General features: G+C 39.2%; 1 protein-coding gene across 2 annotated transcripts; it reads left to right on the top strand.

The window, feature by feature from the left end:
* Positions 1–285: 285 nt before the first annotated feature.
* Positions 286–17,752, top strand: LOC143846503 (putative prolyl 4-hydroxylase 7). Of its 2 annotated transcripts, XM_077354947.1 has the most exons (7): positions 286–446; positions 4,190–4,309; positions 4,910–4,967; positions 5,051–5,155; positions 16,732–16,789; positions 16,909–17,084; positions 17,164–17,752. In XM_077354947.1, the coding sequence occupies exons 1-7, from the start codon at positions 370–372 to the stop codon at positions 17,527–17,529; spliced, it is 960 nt and encodes a 319-aa protein (XP_077211062.1). In that variant the 5' UTR covers positions 286–369; the 3' UTR covers positions 17,530–17,752. The 2 variants fall into 2 exon arrangements, with proteins under 2 accessions (XP_077211062.1, XP_077211073.1); XM_077354958.1 differs by lacking the exon at positions 4,190–4,309.
* Positions 17,753–19,530: the final 1,778 nt, after the last annotated feature.

Raw genomic sequence — 19,530 nt, 5'->3', positions numbered from 1 at the left:
GTCGATGGGTCCAATGTAAGTAGGCCTTTACTCAAAAATCATCTCCACATGATATCATAACTCTCCGACTAATGAACGGTTTGGATCTTCCAATCAGTAGGCCAAAGTTTTTTGTTTTTTTTTAAATAAAAATAAATAAACATTTTATGATGCCCACTTTCTTCAAAGATCTAGACCATTCATTGTTGGGCCCCAGCAAGGGTTTGTGGTGGTCAAAGAGAGAGTCCAACTCCGAGTTGTGAGAATTAAGAACAGGCGGGGCCTACGTGGTTCAAAGGTCTAAGCAGTTTCATTGTGTGTTTTGATCTCCGATTTTTGGACTGAATTGGTATAATAAAGGTGCCCTGAAACTGAAATGGTTTTGTGCCAATGCCCATGGCATCTCTCATCTCAATTTCTCTGCTTTTGGCATTTTCGTTTTCTCTCGTCCGAGCTTCTTCCAGGAGGTAAGACTCGGAGTCCGTTTCCATATACTTTTTATTTTATTTTTCCCTTTCGATATCTTATGTTGATGGGACTATCTTTGTCTTGAATGTAGATGTTACAAAAGTTTCAGTGTGTATTTCCTGATGTGGGTCTTCTTGGAGTGCCGTAGAATGTCCATCTTTTTTATAAGATTATGTAAAAAGATGAGTTTCTTCCTGTGATGATGTGGGCTTCTGATGAAAGATCTGTTCTGACTTTTGACATGATTGCTAGAGTAGTAGAACACTTGCACATTGTATTGGGGTTGACCCAGACCGTCCACCTTGTAGGGCCTTGCTCCCATCTCCAAAGGCCCGAGTAGGTTACCATGACAAACAGTAATCTAACTACATGTATATTTGTTAGTTGAGTATAGATTGTCGCCTATATATAGTTTTTACCATCCATTCATAGGCTCTTGATTGGACAATTACCAGTTGGAGATCCAAGGCAGGCCATTAATCGGACATCCCAGATCAACCAAAGCTGGGATCCCCTCATTCAATTCTTAAGAATAATGATCCACTGTGAATGAATGGGAAAACTATAGTAGTCTCCTATCTTCATTATCCGGGAGAAATTAGTCTCCGCTTGCTGAGTCGTTGCAATTTAATGGTAACTATCATTGTACATGTACCACTTGTATGGTATACGTTGGGGTGAACTACCAACTTTGATTGTTTGTTGTACTTATTTTTATTGTTGCTAAGATTGTATTTAGGTAAGAACAGGAGGTTATGATAAAAATTGTGATAGAATGGTTTTAAATTTAAGGGATTTTACATATAAAACCCAATTTAATAAAAGGGAATGATATTTCCACCCCCGCCTTTTTTTTTTAAAAAAAAATGACAAAACAGCCTTTCATTTTCTCCTATGTTTGCTTATCATTTTCATAAAAAAATGACAAACAAAAGGGAGTAGAAACGCTAGATAAGTGGTTTGCAATCTCGTGCCCTTGTAAAATACATTCTAGTTAGTCATTGAGAATCATGATTTAATCAAAATGTTTTAGTGCACCGTTCAAGACAAGACAACAACATTCCTTTGGAAATCAAAAAGAAGAATCTATTCGAAGGGGATAATTAGAGATATTTTGTTCCACCACAGGGAATTATTTGGTTCTTGCATCCCAAATAATTTCCATAATACACTAGAACAATAATTTACGGATTTCATAAAGTTTTTGGAAAATATTTCCAATAAACCAAAGTACTACTTATGTTAACATACATTAGATAGTACCCTTTATGTAATTATAATAGCATGATGTTTTTTTTTGTCCAAAAACGTAAGTCTTCATATTATGAAGACTTGAATCTTTTTAATGTGCAAAACACCTAATGGGGTGTGCTGTCCAGAAGAGAAATCTTTTGCCACCTATATTGCCTGATACATCAAGATTCACGAAATTAATTGCTCATCGATGTTGAAGCTTCCCTGATCTCATGTAGTCTAGATTGATTCCTTTTATCTTCATATTGGGAAGAATCCTTGAGACTTGACATATGAAACTATGTGCTTATCAAAGGATCTAGAAGAATTGGAGGATGTACATGTAGTTATTCAGATCCAAACTTGTCTGAGAGGATTGAGGGCACGACAATCACTCGACTTAAAGCAACGAACTAGAGCCGCATTGGTGATCCAACGACAATTCCAACATGACGTGGCTCGCTCATAATACTTTGGGATTTAAAAAGCTTCCATTATCATTCAGAGGTGGTTCTGTCAGAAGTTAGCCTGTGAACACTATCTGTGGATTAAAGGGAAACAAGTGTTATCCAACATGTCTGGAAGATGCGATTTATACAACATATTCAGCAGGAATAGCTTACCCGGAAGCTACAGTAAGAAAGGCAGATCCAAGATGATGCTTCTGTCAATGTGTGCTCAACAAAATCACCAATCTTGTGAATGCGTGAGCGAACATCTACAGACTTAATGAAGTGGAAAACCTAAGTTTCATTCTGCCTAAGCTGCCATGTTATAAGAAATGCATCGAAAGCGCACCGGGTGATCACACTACTTCAAACCAAGGACATGACTGCCCAAAGCTACATGTGCGTTGGAAAGGAAAACTATATGAGACACGTGCAAAGATTTCAGTTGAAAAACTCCCACCGTCATCCCAATCATTATGTTCGATGGGTTCATATCTTTTCAAGTATGGGAGTATGATGTTGACCAACCTACGACCTATATTCTAATTTTTAAGTTTCCTTTATGTGTCTTTTAAATCCCTTGAGGTGTGAATGGAAGGGGTACCATGGTCTTTTCCCACCAATAACACGTGATTTCTTTAAATTGTACATGCTTAAATTAGGGCTCATATGTTTATTATGAAAATCTTAAGTGACAGGAGCATTTAAGTCATTTGTAGTTCATCAACCACAAAAGCCCACATTGCAACATAAGGGAGTCCTTGTATTTGTGGAACTTGAAGTGGGTTAGTTTCGATGATGGGTTTGAAGAGTCATAGTTTATTTATAGTCTGATTAGAAAGAATCCATGTAATGAGAGTCCAGAAGTCATTAGGAGTTGAGTAAGTCATCTGACAATTGTCTTGTTACTATTGGTAGAAAATAAGAGTCCTAAGAGTGTTAATAATTTTGTTTTTAAGAAAGAAAGTCCATGAAAAAAGAGTGAAGTTTATAGGAGTCCTAGTTGGGATAGGAATTGTGATTTATAACTGTATGTGAGTGGGGTTTAGGAGTCCTAATCCTCCCTTAATCATAAATTTCATGGGGTTTGAGGTATGTATAAGTTGTAAAGAGAGGTTTTCACATATCACGACCATGAAGTGAAAAAACATATTGGCCCTTGTAAAATTCTCAGGAAGGTGGCATGGAATGTCTAGTTGTGGGAACTTCTGTCAGATCTTGGCATCAGTACCAATCTTTTATGCTTTCTGATGACGATAATACTGAAACCCAAAGAAGCTAGTAGAAGAAGATATTCTCAATGTCGGGACTGTTTAACATGTAAAGGAGCTCATGACAGGGCTAAGAACTCATGGGTCTTGTAGCTTAATTAGTGCAAATGCTCAAAAAAGTTTTCTATAACCAGTATGTCAAGATCAATTCATCAGAGTCAAACTCTTCTTAGCTGGAAGAAAGGCTGCAATGCAAACAACCAAAGATAATAAGAACAAGCAAAAGAAAAGCATAATTCGTTTGAAGGAGCAAAAGAAGGCTCAGAAGTGACCCCAATGATGACATCAACACAACATCAGGAATATGTCCCACCCACATTGGCTTGCAAAAAGAAAATGACTGTTCATTTGTGGGTTTCTTAGGGCTTGAGGATTGGAGTTTTTGGTCATTTACAATGCTATAAAAATGTCTGAATTGAAGTGAAAGTGAGAACGCCTGTGTTTAAGTTGAGCAAAGTTTTGGGTTTTTAGAAATAGATGTCTGTGTTTTGAGTTCAGAACACAACATAGCAACAGCTCTAAATTACAATATTCGATAAAAAAGGACATTTCAGGGATTGGATTACTTATGATAGGGGCTGGGAAGAATGTAGAAGTTTCAGAGCTTGGATTATTAGGTAAGCACTCTAAATATTTCCGTATATTTCTGTCTTTCAATCCTGTCATCTTTGTTTGGCCATATATTCTCTATTGCTTGCTTTCTTTCCTATTGTTAGATCTGGTTTCTGCACCACAAAGTACAAGAAGTGACAATCTCAACTGTTTCTTGTGTCAACCATTTTGTTGCAGTTATACGATGGCAGTGAAAACTAAGAAAGCAAACTGGAAACCCATATTACAATTGGGTGATTCAACTCGACTTACTGGATTCGATCCTTCACGGGTTGTCCAACTCTCATGGCGTCCAAGGTTGTCTGATCTAATATTTGTGATTGTCAATTGGGTCTGGTATAGACAGGGTTAGTGTATATAGCCATCTAATCAAATGTGCATTCATTTACAAATATGTATTTCATTGTCCAGTGAAATATAGTAGTGTAGTTCAATGTGGGTTTTTGCTAGCAACTGCATTTATGAATTTTTTTTTTGGTAGGTAAGCAGGGATCGAACCTCCTACCTCAATTAAAAGGTTGAAGGAACCATTGTGCTGGAGGCTCAATCCCTGCATTTAAGAAATGCATAATAGTGATTATATAACTGCACAGGTTCGTGACTAATGTCAACCAACTAATTTTCTTCCCCCGTGAGGGTGTATTGCCTTCTTTGTATTGTTTGTTTTATATTTGTACATATTGACCGCCTCGGTCTTTTTTAATGAATATTACCATTAAAAAAAAAAATGTTCACCAACTAATATCAAAAGGTTTCCAAACAGGTTCGTAACTAATGTTCACCAACTAATATCAAAAGGTTTCCAAACTGGGGAAATAAATATCAAATTGTAAAATGTATAAGCTAACCATATGTTAATGGTTTCTTAACCATTTTGCATCACTTTTCTTGTGATAGGGCCTTCTTGTATAAAGGTTTCCTTACTAATGAGGAATGCGACCACCTTGTTTCTTTGGTAATTCCTCCCCTTGCCACTTGCATGATTGAAATATTTCTATGTTTCTCAATTTGTTTCTCAAAATCTGTCTTTTGGCGCAGAGTAATGGTATGCTAAAAAAGTCGTTGGTGCTAGATAGTGATTCAGGGAAAGGTGTTGCCTCGCATGATCGTTCAAGTTCAGGGATGTTCTTGGATATGGACCAGGTGAGTGAATTTCATTGACTTCTGCCTTGTATGTGTAGCTTGAGACATTTTATGCGCTAGAGTTGATTATCTATATACATTATTAAACATTGATAGTTTTGACTAAAAGAGCATTAATGCCATGGCTGTACCATAATAGGGTGTTCATACAAGGGATTTATGAGAACTCGTAGCGAATTGCATGCTACATTAAGTGCACTTTTTTCCCCTTTTGTGATCATCTGGGGGATCTGTAGAAGCTTGCTACTAATCTGATATGTACTGGAGAGTGGGTTATAAGGTAAAGTTTTGAGGAACCCCTGCATTTACTTTGACAAACCCATGTACTAAGAAAGTAAAACTCAAGTTGCCTCATTAGTATGGCTGTTAAACTTTATTGAATTTATAGGCATATTAGTCCCTTGCTGCGCCCCACCATGATGGCCCTAGATTTATAAACATTTAGAACTCCTTGGCTTCTTCCGGTGCCACAACTTTTTTATGGTGTGTCATTCATGGTAAAATCCTCACTGAGGGTCATTTTTGTCAAGAGGCATATTTGGGCGGAAGAATTACTCTTATAAAAGTAGTACTAGCAAACATACCTATCTACCATTTGATGATCTTTAAATGCCCCATGAGTTTGGTGAAAACATTGAGCATATAAGGAGGTTTTTTTTTTTTTTTTAATTTTTTAATAGAGGGATGGGGTGCGGTGGGGGTGAGGGGTTGGTTTTGCATCTAGTGGGTTGGGATGATGATAACGTACAAAAACCGATTCCAACTAGAGGCCTAGGTATCAGGAGACTAAAAAGTGTAAACAGTGCTCTACTTGGAAAGTGGCTATGGAGGTTTGGCGAGGAAAGTCATTTATGTTCTATCGTCATTGAATGCAAGTATGGGTACTTCTTGGGCATTGAATATCTGATGATAGACTGAGATACAATAGCTTGACAGTTTGGAGGGAGATCCTGAGGCAGAAACATAATTTTATGGAAGGGATCAGATTCAGAGTCTACTCGGGAAATAGGATCAAGTTTTGGCACGATAAATAGTGCCAAGAGGTCCCGCTCAAGGATATGTTCCCGGATTTATTTGCAGAGGTAGTTGACAAGGAGGTATTTCTTAAGGACTGTTTTCAGTGGACATAGAACATGATATCATGGAATATAAATTTTAGAAGGAACTTTTTAGCAGAGAACTGGAGATAGTTGCAAGACAAGTAGTGGTGTTGGAGGCTTGCTATATCAAGAAGACCGGTGAAGACAAAAGGGTTTGGATTTGGAATTCCCCCAATGTATTTATTGCCAAATCATTTTATCATCAGATGACATCCTTTCTTGCACCCCCCTTCTTGCTAGAGTGTGGAGCATCCAGCTTCGCCCAGAGTTTGCGCTTTTGGATGGACAACCTTCCTCCACAAAATTCTTATGGTAGACAATTTGAGCAATTGAATCATAGATATTCGACCATTGCGCATTGTGTGTGGAGGCAGGGGAGTCAGTTGATCATATGTTCCTCCATTGCAAGTTGGCTAGGGAGGTGTGGAGTACAGAATTGAAAAGATTCGACATCTCATAGGGTTTCCCGGCTAGACTCATTGATCTCTTAGAGGGATTGTCTTTTGCACCTTGGCTTAAAAAAGAAAAGATCCTTTGGAACGTGTCACTAGTACTAACTACGATATGGGTATTATGGAAGGAAACGAATGCATGGGTTTTCAGAGGGTTGGTTAAAAGGCCCCCAATTTTTTCCCCTGAAGGCCCTTGCTTTAACTATATCATGGGTAAAAGATCCTTCCCCGCTTCAGATTTTTTTTAGCCCGAGACCTGTGGCAAGAGTGGAGAGATGTATGTGCCAGTAGTGAACGGTGTAGTAGTCCCAATCCAAGATTGGGAACCACCTGGCTTAGGTGATGTAAAACTGAACTTCGACGGGTCTAGCATGGGGAACCCCGGGCATGCAGGAGTTGGAGGCCTTCTTAGAGATGAGAATGGAGAGATGAGGTCAGCCTTCTCTGGTTATATCGGGATCACAAATTCGAATGAAGTGGAGACAGAGCATTCTTCATGGGATCAGGATAATTAAAAGCAGTCTCATTGGTCCCACGACAATGGAGGGAGATTCCATCAATGTCATCAGATGGTTGAAGGGAAGCCACCCTCATCTTTGGAGATTTGCCCACTGGATAGACGAGATCCAAGAGCATGTGCCTGAATCTACTATCTCTCTCCAGCGTGTTAGAAGGTCCGCTAAATCATAAGCCGACAGGTTAGCTAGGGAACGTGTAGCTAGAGAGAGCCTATAGCTTTTTTATTTTCTTCCCCCTTAATGGCTTATGTTTTAGTGATTTCCTTCTTATTACTTGTAATTTCCTTGTATTGACCATCTTGGTCGCAAGGTCTCCACTTTCTTTTTTCTTAATAAAACCTTTACCATTAAAAAAATGATCCTTGTGGGTGTATTTGGCATGAAACACATGTTTTATCCCCTTTTATGTTTTTTTTCTTTTCTGAATGGCATTTAGCTATAGTAGGGTTTTATAATTTATTTCCTTCGAAATTGAGTTTCTTGACTGGTTTTGATTGAAATCTAAGTTTTCCTTGGCTTCGGTGGTTGATTTGATATTCTTGTACTTCAAATCAGAGATTTTGGGGCAAACTTTGGCATTCTTTTGGTTACTTCTTGTTAAATTTAATGTTTTTTTGTTCATTTAGCAAAAATCCACATGCAATGGCCAAACCCAAAAGAGGAGGCACATGTGCCACTTGTAGGACAAACCCAAAAAGAGGGGCCACACCTGAGGGGCAGTGTTAAAGTATAAAAGATTAAATAACCCCATCTCCAACAGCTTAAGCTTTTGGAGTAACTGGTTGTTTCACATAAATGACGAAAATTTTATTAAAGAAAAGGGCCAAGAGCCCTATGACAGAGATTGTTAAATGAAAATGATACAAATGCAAAGAAAAACAAAAACAAAAAGAGAAAACAAGCAAAGAGGAACATCCCAATAGTCAATACACCCTTAAAGAGGAATGTTATCAAGTAACAAAAATCACATCTATGTGTCAACACTTGGGCGAGCAAGTGAACCTGCATTCGAATCAGCCAATCGCTAGAGATGTAAAAACTCAATACCGTGACCCTCCAGCTTGTCCAGGGTCCCATTTATAGCATCCGTGAATTCCCCATGGAAGTTAATCCCGTCTCTCATCCATTCGACTACATTGAGGGAGTCTCGGTCAATGATAATATTGTAGACACCCCCATTTTGCTCCGTTATAGCCAACAAAGGCATTCATTGGGTCGGTACTCAGTGTTGCTCCCCATTGTTTTTCCTCATTTTCCTTTCCATCGCCATCCATTTTCCGTCATTTTCCAAAGGGTTTTACTTATAGAAAATTGAAATTCCAAAGGGTTGATGTTTCGATCGACTTGGGGTGGGGATCACCAATTTTGAAAATGTGATTATATAGATATTCAACCAATTTGAAGATGGGCCGACCATGGCTTAGAAGTTTCGAGTTCAAAGGAGATTGGAATTCGGCCAATGGGATCTACCGATGTTGATTTTTGAATTTAGAATTGGGCTCGCCATTATAAAAAAAATGATGTTTATTTTAAGATGTTCGATCAGTGCTAATGGGGCCTATTATTTTTTAATGAGAGATTGAATTAAAACAATAAACATGGGGCCATCGGAAGTCTTGTTTAGAGGAGGGAACCCATCTATTGACAGGATCATATATCAAGGGGTACTGAGGTGTTTTGATTCTATTCCACAAGGGATTCGGTTGTTTTGATTAGAGCTGCACTAAAAAGTAGGAAATTAGGCTCATCTAACCTATGTAGAATTCGGTGGGACCCATTTGGGTTTTGTTTTAAAGAATGAACATAAACTAGTGAGTTTCATTTCACTTTGCTAAAAGGGCAGTTGTGGAATTTTTATATAGGAAAGCAATCCGATCACTTCTAAAGGAGGAGGATCTTGTTATCTTGTTAATATTTTGGCAGCACTCTCACTCTATTTTTTAGCAAGAACCGATCTACTTTTACATATCACTGGGCAATCTTGGCAACTTTCAATTCGATATCAGATTTCATTCCTTTCTCTTATCTTAGAAATTTCCATATTCTTTCTGCTCGGATTGACAACCTGCTAATTCTCAAATGGAAACGCCCATGCTGAAGGAAGAAATAGAAAGAATAAAGAATAAAGAGAGAAATTTCAAAATTGGACGAAATAAAATGGCAACGGTTTGATTAGAAGAGGAAAATGCATTCTCTCTTTTAGAAAGTATCCCTAAAAGAGCTTACAATGGTTTCCAAATCAAATGGTTTTTTTTTTTTTAAGATAGCAAGAAAGCAATTTTAGAAAACAATGGAATTGGTAATCTATAGCCTATAAAAAGGGGTCGGATATATGACAAAGGGTGTGAAAGAAAAAGGAGCAAACACTTCTTCTCTGAGATACACAGAAAATCATCCTTCGCCTCCTCTTCTCATTAAGAAATTTCTTGAGCATTTCTCTCTCGGATCCTTCAGAAACGTAGCTTCTTCGTTCTGTTCTTCGGAATTCGTCTCCATCTTTCACAAGGAAGAACTCGGACCTTTCTATCTTATTATTGGCTGAAGCTATTGCTGATATTCTCTCCGGCGGCTAAAATACTTAGTCCAAGTAAGTGCTCTTCATATTGCAAGTTCTCAATTCCTGCCTTTTCAATCGTTTCCCTTTGGAAATTGTTTTCGTTCGTGACTTTGAATTTCAGTTTTGTGCTTATAGACATGGTTTCATGAAATGGAATGTTAAGTAAAATACATTGAGAAATATAGTTAGGATCTAAATAGGACAGAGCTTTGAATCATAGAGTTGAGATACTGCTGATTTCTTTTGGGCCAAACCAATTTTTGACAAATCCAAAATCAATTTATGGAAATCAGGAAACTCGATTTGCCTAACCAGTAAAATCCAATTCGTTTGAACCCATCTCGTTTTATACTCAAAACTGATTTATACCAGTTAAAAACGAGTGAATAAGAAAAAAAGAGGAAAGTGATATATCTGCCTTTCTTTTTCCCTTGAGACATCCCTCAAGCGTATTTATAATTATCACTTTTTCATGGCACGGAGGGGTTGCTCGGGTAACAACAGGGGGTGGTAATGTCACTTTCAAAAACAAGAAGATTTTTAATCAAGAGAAGCAAACTAAGAAAATGACATCTGCACTCCCATGTTAATTTCAGTTTTCATAAAGCTTTATATTTTCGTTTTGGTTTTTAATGATCCCAATTCGATGTGTCGTTTCAGTGTTCACAAGTGTCCAGCCCCATGCCAATTCCAGTTTTTTATAAAGCTCATGTGTTATTTTTTAGAAAGGACGGAGCCCACGTAACCATGTATTTTACTCCCATGCTGACTACTCGGATAAAACAAGAGGTATCATGTGCATGTCTTGGATAATACATTCCCAGTGCATACTGTTTGGACGAAATCCATAGGGTCGTATGATACACTCCCATGCATATTGTTTAGAGTTAACCATAGGGCTGTTGACCTGAATTCATCAAGCCTAACCCCAACCCAACTCGATTTAACCAAAATCTGAGCCAACCCGGTTCAGCCCCGTCCCAACCCGGTGCAAACTCAACCCAACCCGGTTCAGCCCCAACCCACCCGGTCCAACCCGGACCCGGACCCGACCCAACTTAACCCAACCCAACCCGGTCCAACTCGGACCTGACCCAATTCAACCCAACCCATTCCAATCCTGTTTAGCCCCGGTCCAACCCGAACCCAAATCCGCCCAATGCAATCTACCTAACCTAACCCCCACCCAACAGAACCCAATTGACTCGAATCTAATCCACCTAGCCTAGCCGCATCCAACCGAATCCACCTAATCTAGCCGCATCCAACTAGTCTTAACTGGACTTAACCGGACCTAGCCCAATTTAACCAACCCAAACCAAAACTGATCCAAACTTGACTCATCCGGTCCGACCCCGACTCAACCCGAGTCAGCCCAAGCTACCCGATTCAACCCAAACTAACCCGAGTCAGCCCGTACCCAAAACCCTCACCCCGAACCCAAAACTTGCGGCCTACTTGGCCTTGACCCAAACCCATGGCCTACTTGGCCTTAACCCCAACTCAAGTTAAACCCGGGCCCACACCCCGAATCCAAAACCCGCAACCCAATCCCAACTTCCACCCTCATGTCAACCGAACCACTCTCATCTCAATAGCCTATATTTTAAAAACCATGTCCATTCCCTATATTCATCCACTAGGGCTGTTCAATCAGTTTTAACTGAACCGATTTTACCGAAATTAACTGAACCGAAATATTTTAGTTACCTAAATTTGCTAACCGAACCGAATTATTTGCTAACCGAACCGAGCCGAAACCGAAATATAATTTCGGTTGTTCGGTTAGTTCGGTTAGAGCCGAATAAATCTACAAAACAACCCTAAAAGCACTAAAAATGATATTTATCAGAGATTGCTGGAAAAAACTCAGACATTCATAAAAATAAACGGAAAAAAAATTGTAGATGCAAAAACAGAGATCAAATCTCCAAACAGATACAGATGGAGCCTTGCTCTCGAGCCTTTCCGGATCTACTGAAATTAAAGGTCGGGCGAGAGAGGGATTGAAAGAGCGACGCCGTGGAGCCGTGGAGGAGAAGATCAAAATGCGGGATTGGATTTCTCGGACCAAAAGAAAGACTGAAAGAGGGGAGAGAAATCAAAACCCTAAAATGAAAAAGAAAAAAAAAAGAAAAGAAGGGAGAGGATCTTAGACTCTTACCGTGGAGGCATGGAGTACTTGAGAGGTGGCCAGAGTTGACAGGTGGTCGGAGACTCGGAGGCGAAGTCGTGGAGGCTCTAACTGCAGAGACGAGAGAAAGAGAGGCGTAGAAAAGAAAACCCTAGCTTGAGTTTTTTGATAAGATGAAGAGAAAAGAATAAAACCCTAAGTAAGTTTTTTAGCCTTTAGTTTTTAAGTTTTAAGTTATTCACATTTCACCCCCTTATTATTACTCGGGACAGCCCATTTTGTTTATTCGGTTTTTGAATAATAAGACAAAAAACAGAATTTGAAAACAGATTTTTTTGGTCCAGACAAATGCCTCATTTAATTTCAAGTTTTCCAATATTACTCGGGACAGCCCATTTTGTTTAGTCGGTTCCAGTATTCATTAAAAAGCATTAATGAGGGTATCGTATGCTAAACTCCACGCGTGCGAAGACGAAAAGTGTTAAATGATGCTCGAGCTAGAGATGACAAGTGGCATAAGAGTCTGAGTTGTGTGGGCCCCTATGCCGCTTCATTAAATGTCTGACATGGACAGCATTTAATGCTGCTTCATTAAATTTCACAGAGGCTCCCCGGGAAATAGTTGCTGGACTTTTTAAACAGCAGTTAAACCCGCCGTTCGGTTCTTCGGTTAACCGAATTTTTTTGCTGAAAACTGAAACCGATATCCGAAATTTGGGAGGACACAAAACCGAAACCGAACCGATATACTTCTTAACTGAACCGAAATAACCGACCGAATTCGGTTCGGTCAGTTATTTCGGTTTTAACCGAAAAATGCACACCCTTATCATCCTCCCATCCCCATCATAATCATACCCACATATTCTCCTATCATCACAGTAGCATAATCATCACCTTCCAGCCCATACAAACCCAATTCACCAACTCACACATACACATACATCTCACCCAGGACTTGTATATGATAGAATCAACCCAACTCGGTCCAACCCGGACCTAACTCGACTCATCCTGGTCCAATCAGGACCTAACCCAATCCAACTCAACTCCGTTTGATCTATCCCCTACCCCAAGCTCAAATAGTGAAACCATTTGGCTTCAGTCATCAAACCCAAATCATAAACCCACTTACCTCATTTGGCTAACTTCAACATGCAATAACATCTCGCCCGAACCAAGTTTCCTCCCCATTCAATCGAGTCATCCAATCCCCAAATCCGAGTTGCACCTCAGCACAACCCAAACCCCATTCTACCCGAACCCAACTCACTTGGTGGGATTTCGTAAGTTCGTCACTTGGATCCCCAAATATAATTCCTTGAATAGAGGTGATTCCTTGTCCAATTCTTTGGAGCCCAATTTCAAGATCCAAACCCGAGCTTCCAATATAAGTCTCAATTTTCAATCTCAAGTCTTCTCATCCCAAACCCGACGGAACTGCGTGTGGCTTGATCCCCACCATGGGGTACGTAGGCAATTTGGCACCTCTAAGTTCAGTCACACCTTTCTTCTACCTCTTTCCTTTCCCACACCCTTTTCATCTCTTCCATTCCCTTTATCACCCTGCCCTTTTCTTTAAACTTTTTTGCATGTTAGACGTTTCTTTTTGCTTAGGTGCATGATTAGTTGCATGTTTAAATCTCTTTAATTGTTCTTATCGTATGCTTAGAAATCACATGCTAGTTGTTTTGCTTTGCTTTCTCTTTACATGTTTTGTTGCTTTGCATGCTAGTTGCTTTCTTTGCGTGATTAGTGGTGTTTGTTAAATTTGGAACTCAAAAGAATTTAAAAATCTTAAAGAATCTAAGAACTGATAATCACTTAAATTGGAACATCCCAATCTCCTAAACATAAAGTTCTAAGGTTCTAAACTTAGAAATCAAACTCTAGGTTCCCCAAAAGAGAATTCTTGGAATCCAAAGTTCACAAATATACTAAAAGTGCAACTTAAGTCCATTGCATTAGACTTAGGAGCATGTAACGTAGTTCACACTATCTAATCCAACTCAAACCAAATTTCATCAATCTCAATAAAATGTCAAAAAAATGGGCATGTAGTTGCATGTAGGATGCACTCCTGGCCCGCATGAGTCTAAACTGTGAACGGCCAAATCATTAATAATACTTAGGTTAATTCAAATAAGCATTCACATTCACCCCCTTTAGTTGAAACTTAAACAATTAAAGCTTTTAAAAATAAAGACCGACATTTGTCGGGCAAGAAGGGTGCCTAACACCTTCCTTTCTTGCAATCAGGTAACTTACCCAACTCGGAATCGTAGACCAAATATACAGAGTTAATCATGGGTCCTAGTTCCCTAATCTAGGTGGCGACTCTGGTCATGGCTTCTCTCGTAAATTAGGATTTTCATCCCAAATTTACGAGAAAAGCAATCATATCCAAAATCAATGAACAAAGGCGCTATAAAAACACACACCCTCGTGGGCCATCTCCTGACGGGATCCACAAATATGATCTAGCTAAGACTGATCAGGAAAGCGAATCCTTTTAAAAAGATCATGGACCTCTTCCTCATCAGATTCCTCTCCAATAGTGCTCGAAAAGCCCAAATCACCTCTCTACCAGTCTGTGTGTGTGTGTGTGAGAGAGAGAGAGAGAGAGAGAAAGAGAGAGAGAGAGAGAGAGAGTAGAGTGCTGCACGGGTTTCACTCGCTGAAAAAGGTTGTGCTGTGAGGGAAAGGCGCTGCTAAATTCAAGCGTTCTCTGCTCGATGGTTTCAGAAATCCCAGAAAAAGCGGATTTGAAGCTTGTAGTCATCAAGCTGATCTGACTAAAGCGCTTAGCTCATCAAACAAGTGCGCCAAAAGTGGGAGGTGGTATCGTATAATAAGAGCACGCCTGCTTTTTGCTCGTAGTTTCACTCTTGCTTTTGCACAATCTATAAGCATCCTTAGTGTTCCTCAGAAGCCGCCCAATGCTAATTGGGCCTGGGTTGCCAATACTCGAGCTATCAAAGTTCATCTTCAACCTCACAGGAGGAAGAGGGTCCCATCTGGGACAAGGGCCCTCTACAAAAATAATTGCTCACCGTAATCTCCTCCCAAGACTTGTGGAAGGAGATGACTGAAATTTTACTAAAAGTAGAAAGGTTTGATGCCTACTGGACTAAGGAACAGAGAAATGAAGTAGAGTAGTAGGTTGGCCAATACTGTTTAGTTAGAGTGATTCTTCCACCTAAAGAAATCGAACTTTTTTCCAGGGAGATTCTCCTTTCCCATCGCTTAATTACCGAGTCCCAAAGGCTTCTCCATTTTTTTTCTATATTCTCTGTTCCTTGTATTCTTCTTTGCTTTGTTCTTTGGATTGGACCATCTCGGTCTTCCTTTTTATTGAATGAAATTATTACCATTCAGAAAAAAAAGAGGAAGGCCTAAATATGTGTTGGGGATGGTTTCCATCGTATACCCAAGATATTGGCATGAGCCTTCATTTCGGAATCCACCAATCTGACCCCCATGACCACGGATTTAGCGAAGTTCATCCATTGACTGTATATCTCTCTTCAAAACATCTAATCACGGCTTTTAGGTTTTTAACTTTACATAAATTCGGGTATCGAATAAATATTGGTCTTTATTTTGGAATTATGTCTATAACTGATAGATCTGACATGATTTCAGTCAAATTTGATGGTAAGAATTACACTCTACAGGATTTATGTTCATAGGAAGGGGTTGTGGGACATGATCGACGGATCTACTCTAAAACCTATGTAAACTATACCTGTGTTATACGTGGATCCTCAATTATATCAATATGAAGATTGCTTTGAGCCTTTATCCATTTGAAACAATTGAAGGCATGTGTGCGTATTTAAAGTTGACATATCATCAGGCATATCAAGCTAAGGCAATATTGAATGGAATATGAGTTTTCTTAATATTCGCATGGGGATAAAGGATGTTAACTTACCAACTTCTCCAAAAGCTTAAGCTGTTGGAGAAAGGCGTTATTTATCTTTTATACTTTAACACTCCCCCGCACGTGTGGCCCACTTGGCAAACACGTGGCACATGTGGTCCCACTTTGGGCCGACCATCTCATGTGGATTTTTGCTATCCGGGAGGTTTGAACTCGAGACCTTTGGCTCTGATACCATGTTAACTTACCAACTTCTCCAAAAGCTTAAGCTGTTGGAGAAAGGCGTTGTTTATCTTTTATACTTTGACAAAGGAATTCAGGAGTATCATTCTGGATTTATATCCTTATGGACAGAGCATAGTATGCCCACATTGGGTTCCATTTCAATCATGGCTCTTGAAGAAGCTGCAAAGATTCAAAAAGTCGTAGGGTTATCTAATTTTATGAAATTGAGCCCAAATTTGAAGATGTTCAGTAAGAGTCTCAATCAAGGTACTATTGCCGACATGGATACAGTAACTTGCCTATGGACCAAGGTATAGTAGATGCTGCTGAATCATCATAGGAGGTTGTCTTCCTTGCTCAGTGTGAGTAAGGGAAGCGTATGCATAAATATATAAATTTAGTGCTTCGAGTGTAAGGAACTTGGTCACCATCACACAGCAAAACTTGCTAAAATTTAGTGAGCAGGATATTTAAAATGATTGATTGGCTGTCAAAGAACGTTACTGGTAAAATTATTTAAAGATTGGTACCTTACTTTTCAGTGTTGCTATTAAGTGATACCTAATTGCTTCTTCTTATAGTTTTGTCTCTCAATAACTAGACAAATGTATTTGTAGAAGTTCCTTCTAAGTATATATTTTAGTCACCAAATTAGTCATTTAACTTGGTGTCGTGGAAACTATTTCAATGTCTGTGATTACAAGGATGAAGTTGTTGCAAGGATTGAAGATAGGATTTCTGCTTGGACCTTTCTTCCGAAAGGTATTGTTCTTAATCATAGTCCTATTTTCTACCAGCCTCAATACATGTAGGCGATTCAGATCTATGTTTTGTGATGTAGTCTTTCAAGTAATTGATTCGAAATCTTTCAAAATCTTCAGAAAATGGTGAGCCTTTGCGGATACTGCATTATGGGCTTCGGGAGGGGTATGAACCACATTACGATTACTATAATGACAAATCCAAATTGGTATTTGGAGGGCACCGGATCGCCTCTATTCTGATGTACTTGTCCAATGTCACAAGGGGCGGTGAGACCATGTTCCCCAATTCAGAGGTGAGGGAACTTGTCCATCTCCACTATTTCATTGTTCTTGCAATTCGTAACTGACTCGATGACTACTTACAACCCACAGTTGAAAGACATTCAAGCTAAGGATAGTTCTTGGTACCGCTGTGCAATGATGGGTTATTCAGTGAAGCCCATTAAAGGAAATGCACTTCTCTTTTTTAGTCTCCACCCCAATGCAACAACTGATGAGAGCAGTCTTCACAGCAGCTGTCCTGTGGTCGAGGGAGAGAAGTGGACTGCGACCAAATGGATACATGTGAAAGCCTTCAGCTTGGCAAACCATTCATCATCGTCAGATGGTGAGTGCACAGATGAAGATGGCAATTGTTCCCAGTGGGCTGCGATTGGGGAATGCCAGAAGAATCCTGTGTTCATGATGGGAACCCCCGACTATTATGGCACATGTAGGAAGAGTTGTAGAGTATGCTAACAGTTTTTAGATTGTAGATGTTTCATTAATAAGATGTATGCGAATGTTTTTGTATTTTATTTAATTTTGTCTTCTGAGCTTCTCTAACAGTTTTGGTACTCTGTTTGATAGAGAGGCATCAGATTATGACAAGTTCTAGAATTTTATGGAAATGTATTGATGGAAACTCATCAGTCACCAACTAATTGGATATTAAGGCCCTGTTCGTTTTGGATTTTGAGAATTGATTGAGTTCTAATCTTTTTTTTAATATTTTCTAGAAAATAAAATTATTTTCTGAAAAAGATAAAAAAAGGAATGCAACCATATTTTGGAAAAAGGACAGATGAGAAGGTGGCAGAAGTATCATTGTATCATTTCCCTAATAGTAATAGTCTATAATCTATATCATATATGAAGCGAAGTCCCCTCATACTTATAGGGGGGTCAGATCATAAAACAGTTCTCTAAATTTGGATTTATATTAAATACCAACCCTCTCTCTCTCTCTCTCTCTCTCTCTCTCTCTCTCTCTCTCTCTCTCGTGAGCATCAGCACGTTTCTTATGCTAATAATCCTAAGGACCAATTACCAATGGGGGACAAACATTTGGCAAAATTATCAACAGGACCCATGCTTTTCAAAAATTATCAACGGGGGACAAAGAGGTCTTGTGAGTAAAAGCTGGACGAAAATACCCTTTGGCATATACAACACGTTTTGACTTTGGAAGGGGGTTTTCAAGTCTCTACGATTGGGATTATCAGGTATCAAAATGGGGTTACCAATTTCAGAATAGGCTTATCAAGTCCCTGAAAATTGGCCGAGGGTACTAGAGTTTTGGAAGGGGGTTTTCAAGTATTTGGGATTGGGGTTATCTACTATTAAAATGGGCTTATCAAGTGCTTGAAAATTGGCAGAGGGTACTAAAGTTTTGGAAGAGGGTTTTCAAGTTTCTAAGATTGGAGTTATCTAGTATAAAAAAATGGGGTCACCAATTTCCGAATGGGGTGATCAAGTCCTTAAAAATTAGCCAAGCGTACTAGAGTTTTTGAAGGGGGTTTTCAAGTCTCTGGGATTGGGGTTATCTAGCATAAAAATGGGGTTACCAATTTTTGAATGGGCTTATCAAGTCTTTGAAAATTGGCCGAGAGTACTGGAGTTTTGGAAGGGGGTTTTCAAGTCTCTAGGATTGGGGTTATCAGGTATCAAAATGGGGTTACCAATTTCTGAATGGGCTTATCAAGCCCTTGAAAATTGGCCGAGGGTACTGGAGTTTTGAAAGGAGGTTTTCAAGTATTTGGGATTGGGGTTATCTAATATCAAAATGGGGTTACCAATTTACGAATGGGCTTATCAAGTCCCTTAAAATTGCCCAAGGGTACTGGAGTTTGGGAAGGGGGTTTTCAAGTCTCTGGGGTTGGGGTTATCCAGTATCAAAATGGGGTTACCAAATTCCGAATGGGCTTATCAAGTCCTTTATGAACACGTTTTTACTTCCTGTTTTTTTTCACTCGTTCATTTTCACATTTTTTTCTTTCTACCATACGATTCATCTTCCTCATCCTCCATTGAAAGGGAGAAGGAGAAATACAAAACCCTAAAACAAATGAAAAACAAAACCTAGATATAGAGAGAGATGGGAATGAACTCACGTTTCAAGTTTTCGAGCTTTCCCTCCTCCAATTGTGGCTAAAATGATGAAGAAGATGACTGGTAGGGCAAAAAAAACAAGTTGAAAATGGAAAAGTGAAAAAAAAAAGAGGAAAAGAAGAGAGAAGAGGGAAAAGTGGAAAAGCAAAACGTGTTGCTTAAGAAAAGGGCATTTTCGTCCAGCTTTTAATGACAAGACATATTTTGTCCCCCGTTGATAATTTCTGAAAAGCATGGGTCCTGTTGATAATTTCACCTAATTTTTGTCCCCCGTTGGTAATTAATCCTAATCCTAAATGGCTCACAGAGAAAAGAGAGAGAGGAAATTTCCACATGATTTGCTAGTCATCAGCAACAGCAGTATGGAGC

The sequence above is a fragment of the Tasmannia lanceolata genome, unplaced genomic scaffold (genome assembly GCF_043159265.1).
Source record: "Tasmannia lanceolata isolate RefF3 unplaced genomic scaffold, GAP_Taslan_0.1 ptg000003l, whole genome shotgun sequence".
NCBI lineage: Eukaryota > Viridiplantae > Streptophyta > Magnoliopsida > Canellales > Winteraceae > Tasmannia > Tasmannia lanceolata.
Note: the sequence above shows the minus strand (reverse complement) of the source record. Positions and strands in the feature narration are given on the sequence as shown.

Coding starts and splice junctions, on each gene's coding strand:
- LOC143846503 (XM_077354947.1), top strand. CDS start 370: ATGCCCATGGCATCTCTCATCTCAATTTCTCTGCTTTTGGCATTTTCG. Junction 4,968..5,050: donor GCGACCACCTTGTTTCTTTG/GTAATTCCTCCC, acceptor CTTTTGGCGCAG/AGTAATGGTATGCTAAAAAA. Junction 17,085..17,163: donor CCATGTTCCCCAATTCAGAG/GTGAGGGAACTT, acceptor TACAACCCACAG/TTGAAAGACATTCAAGCTAA.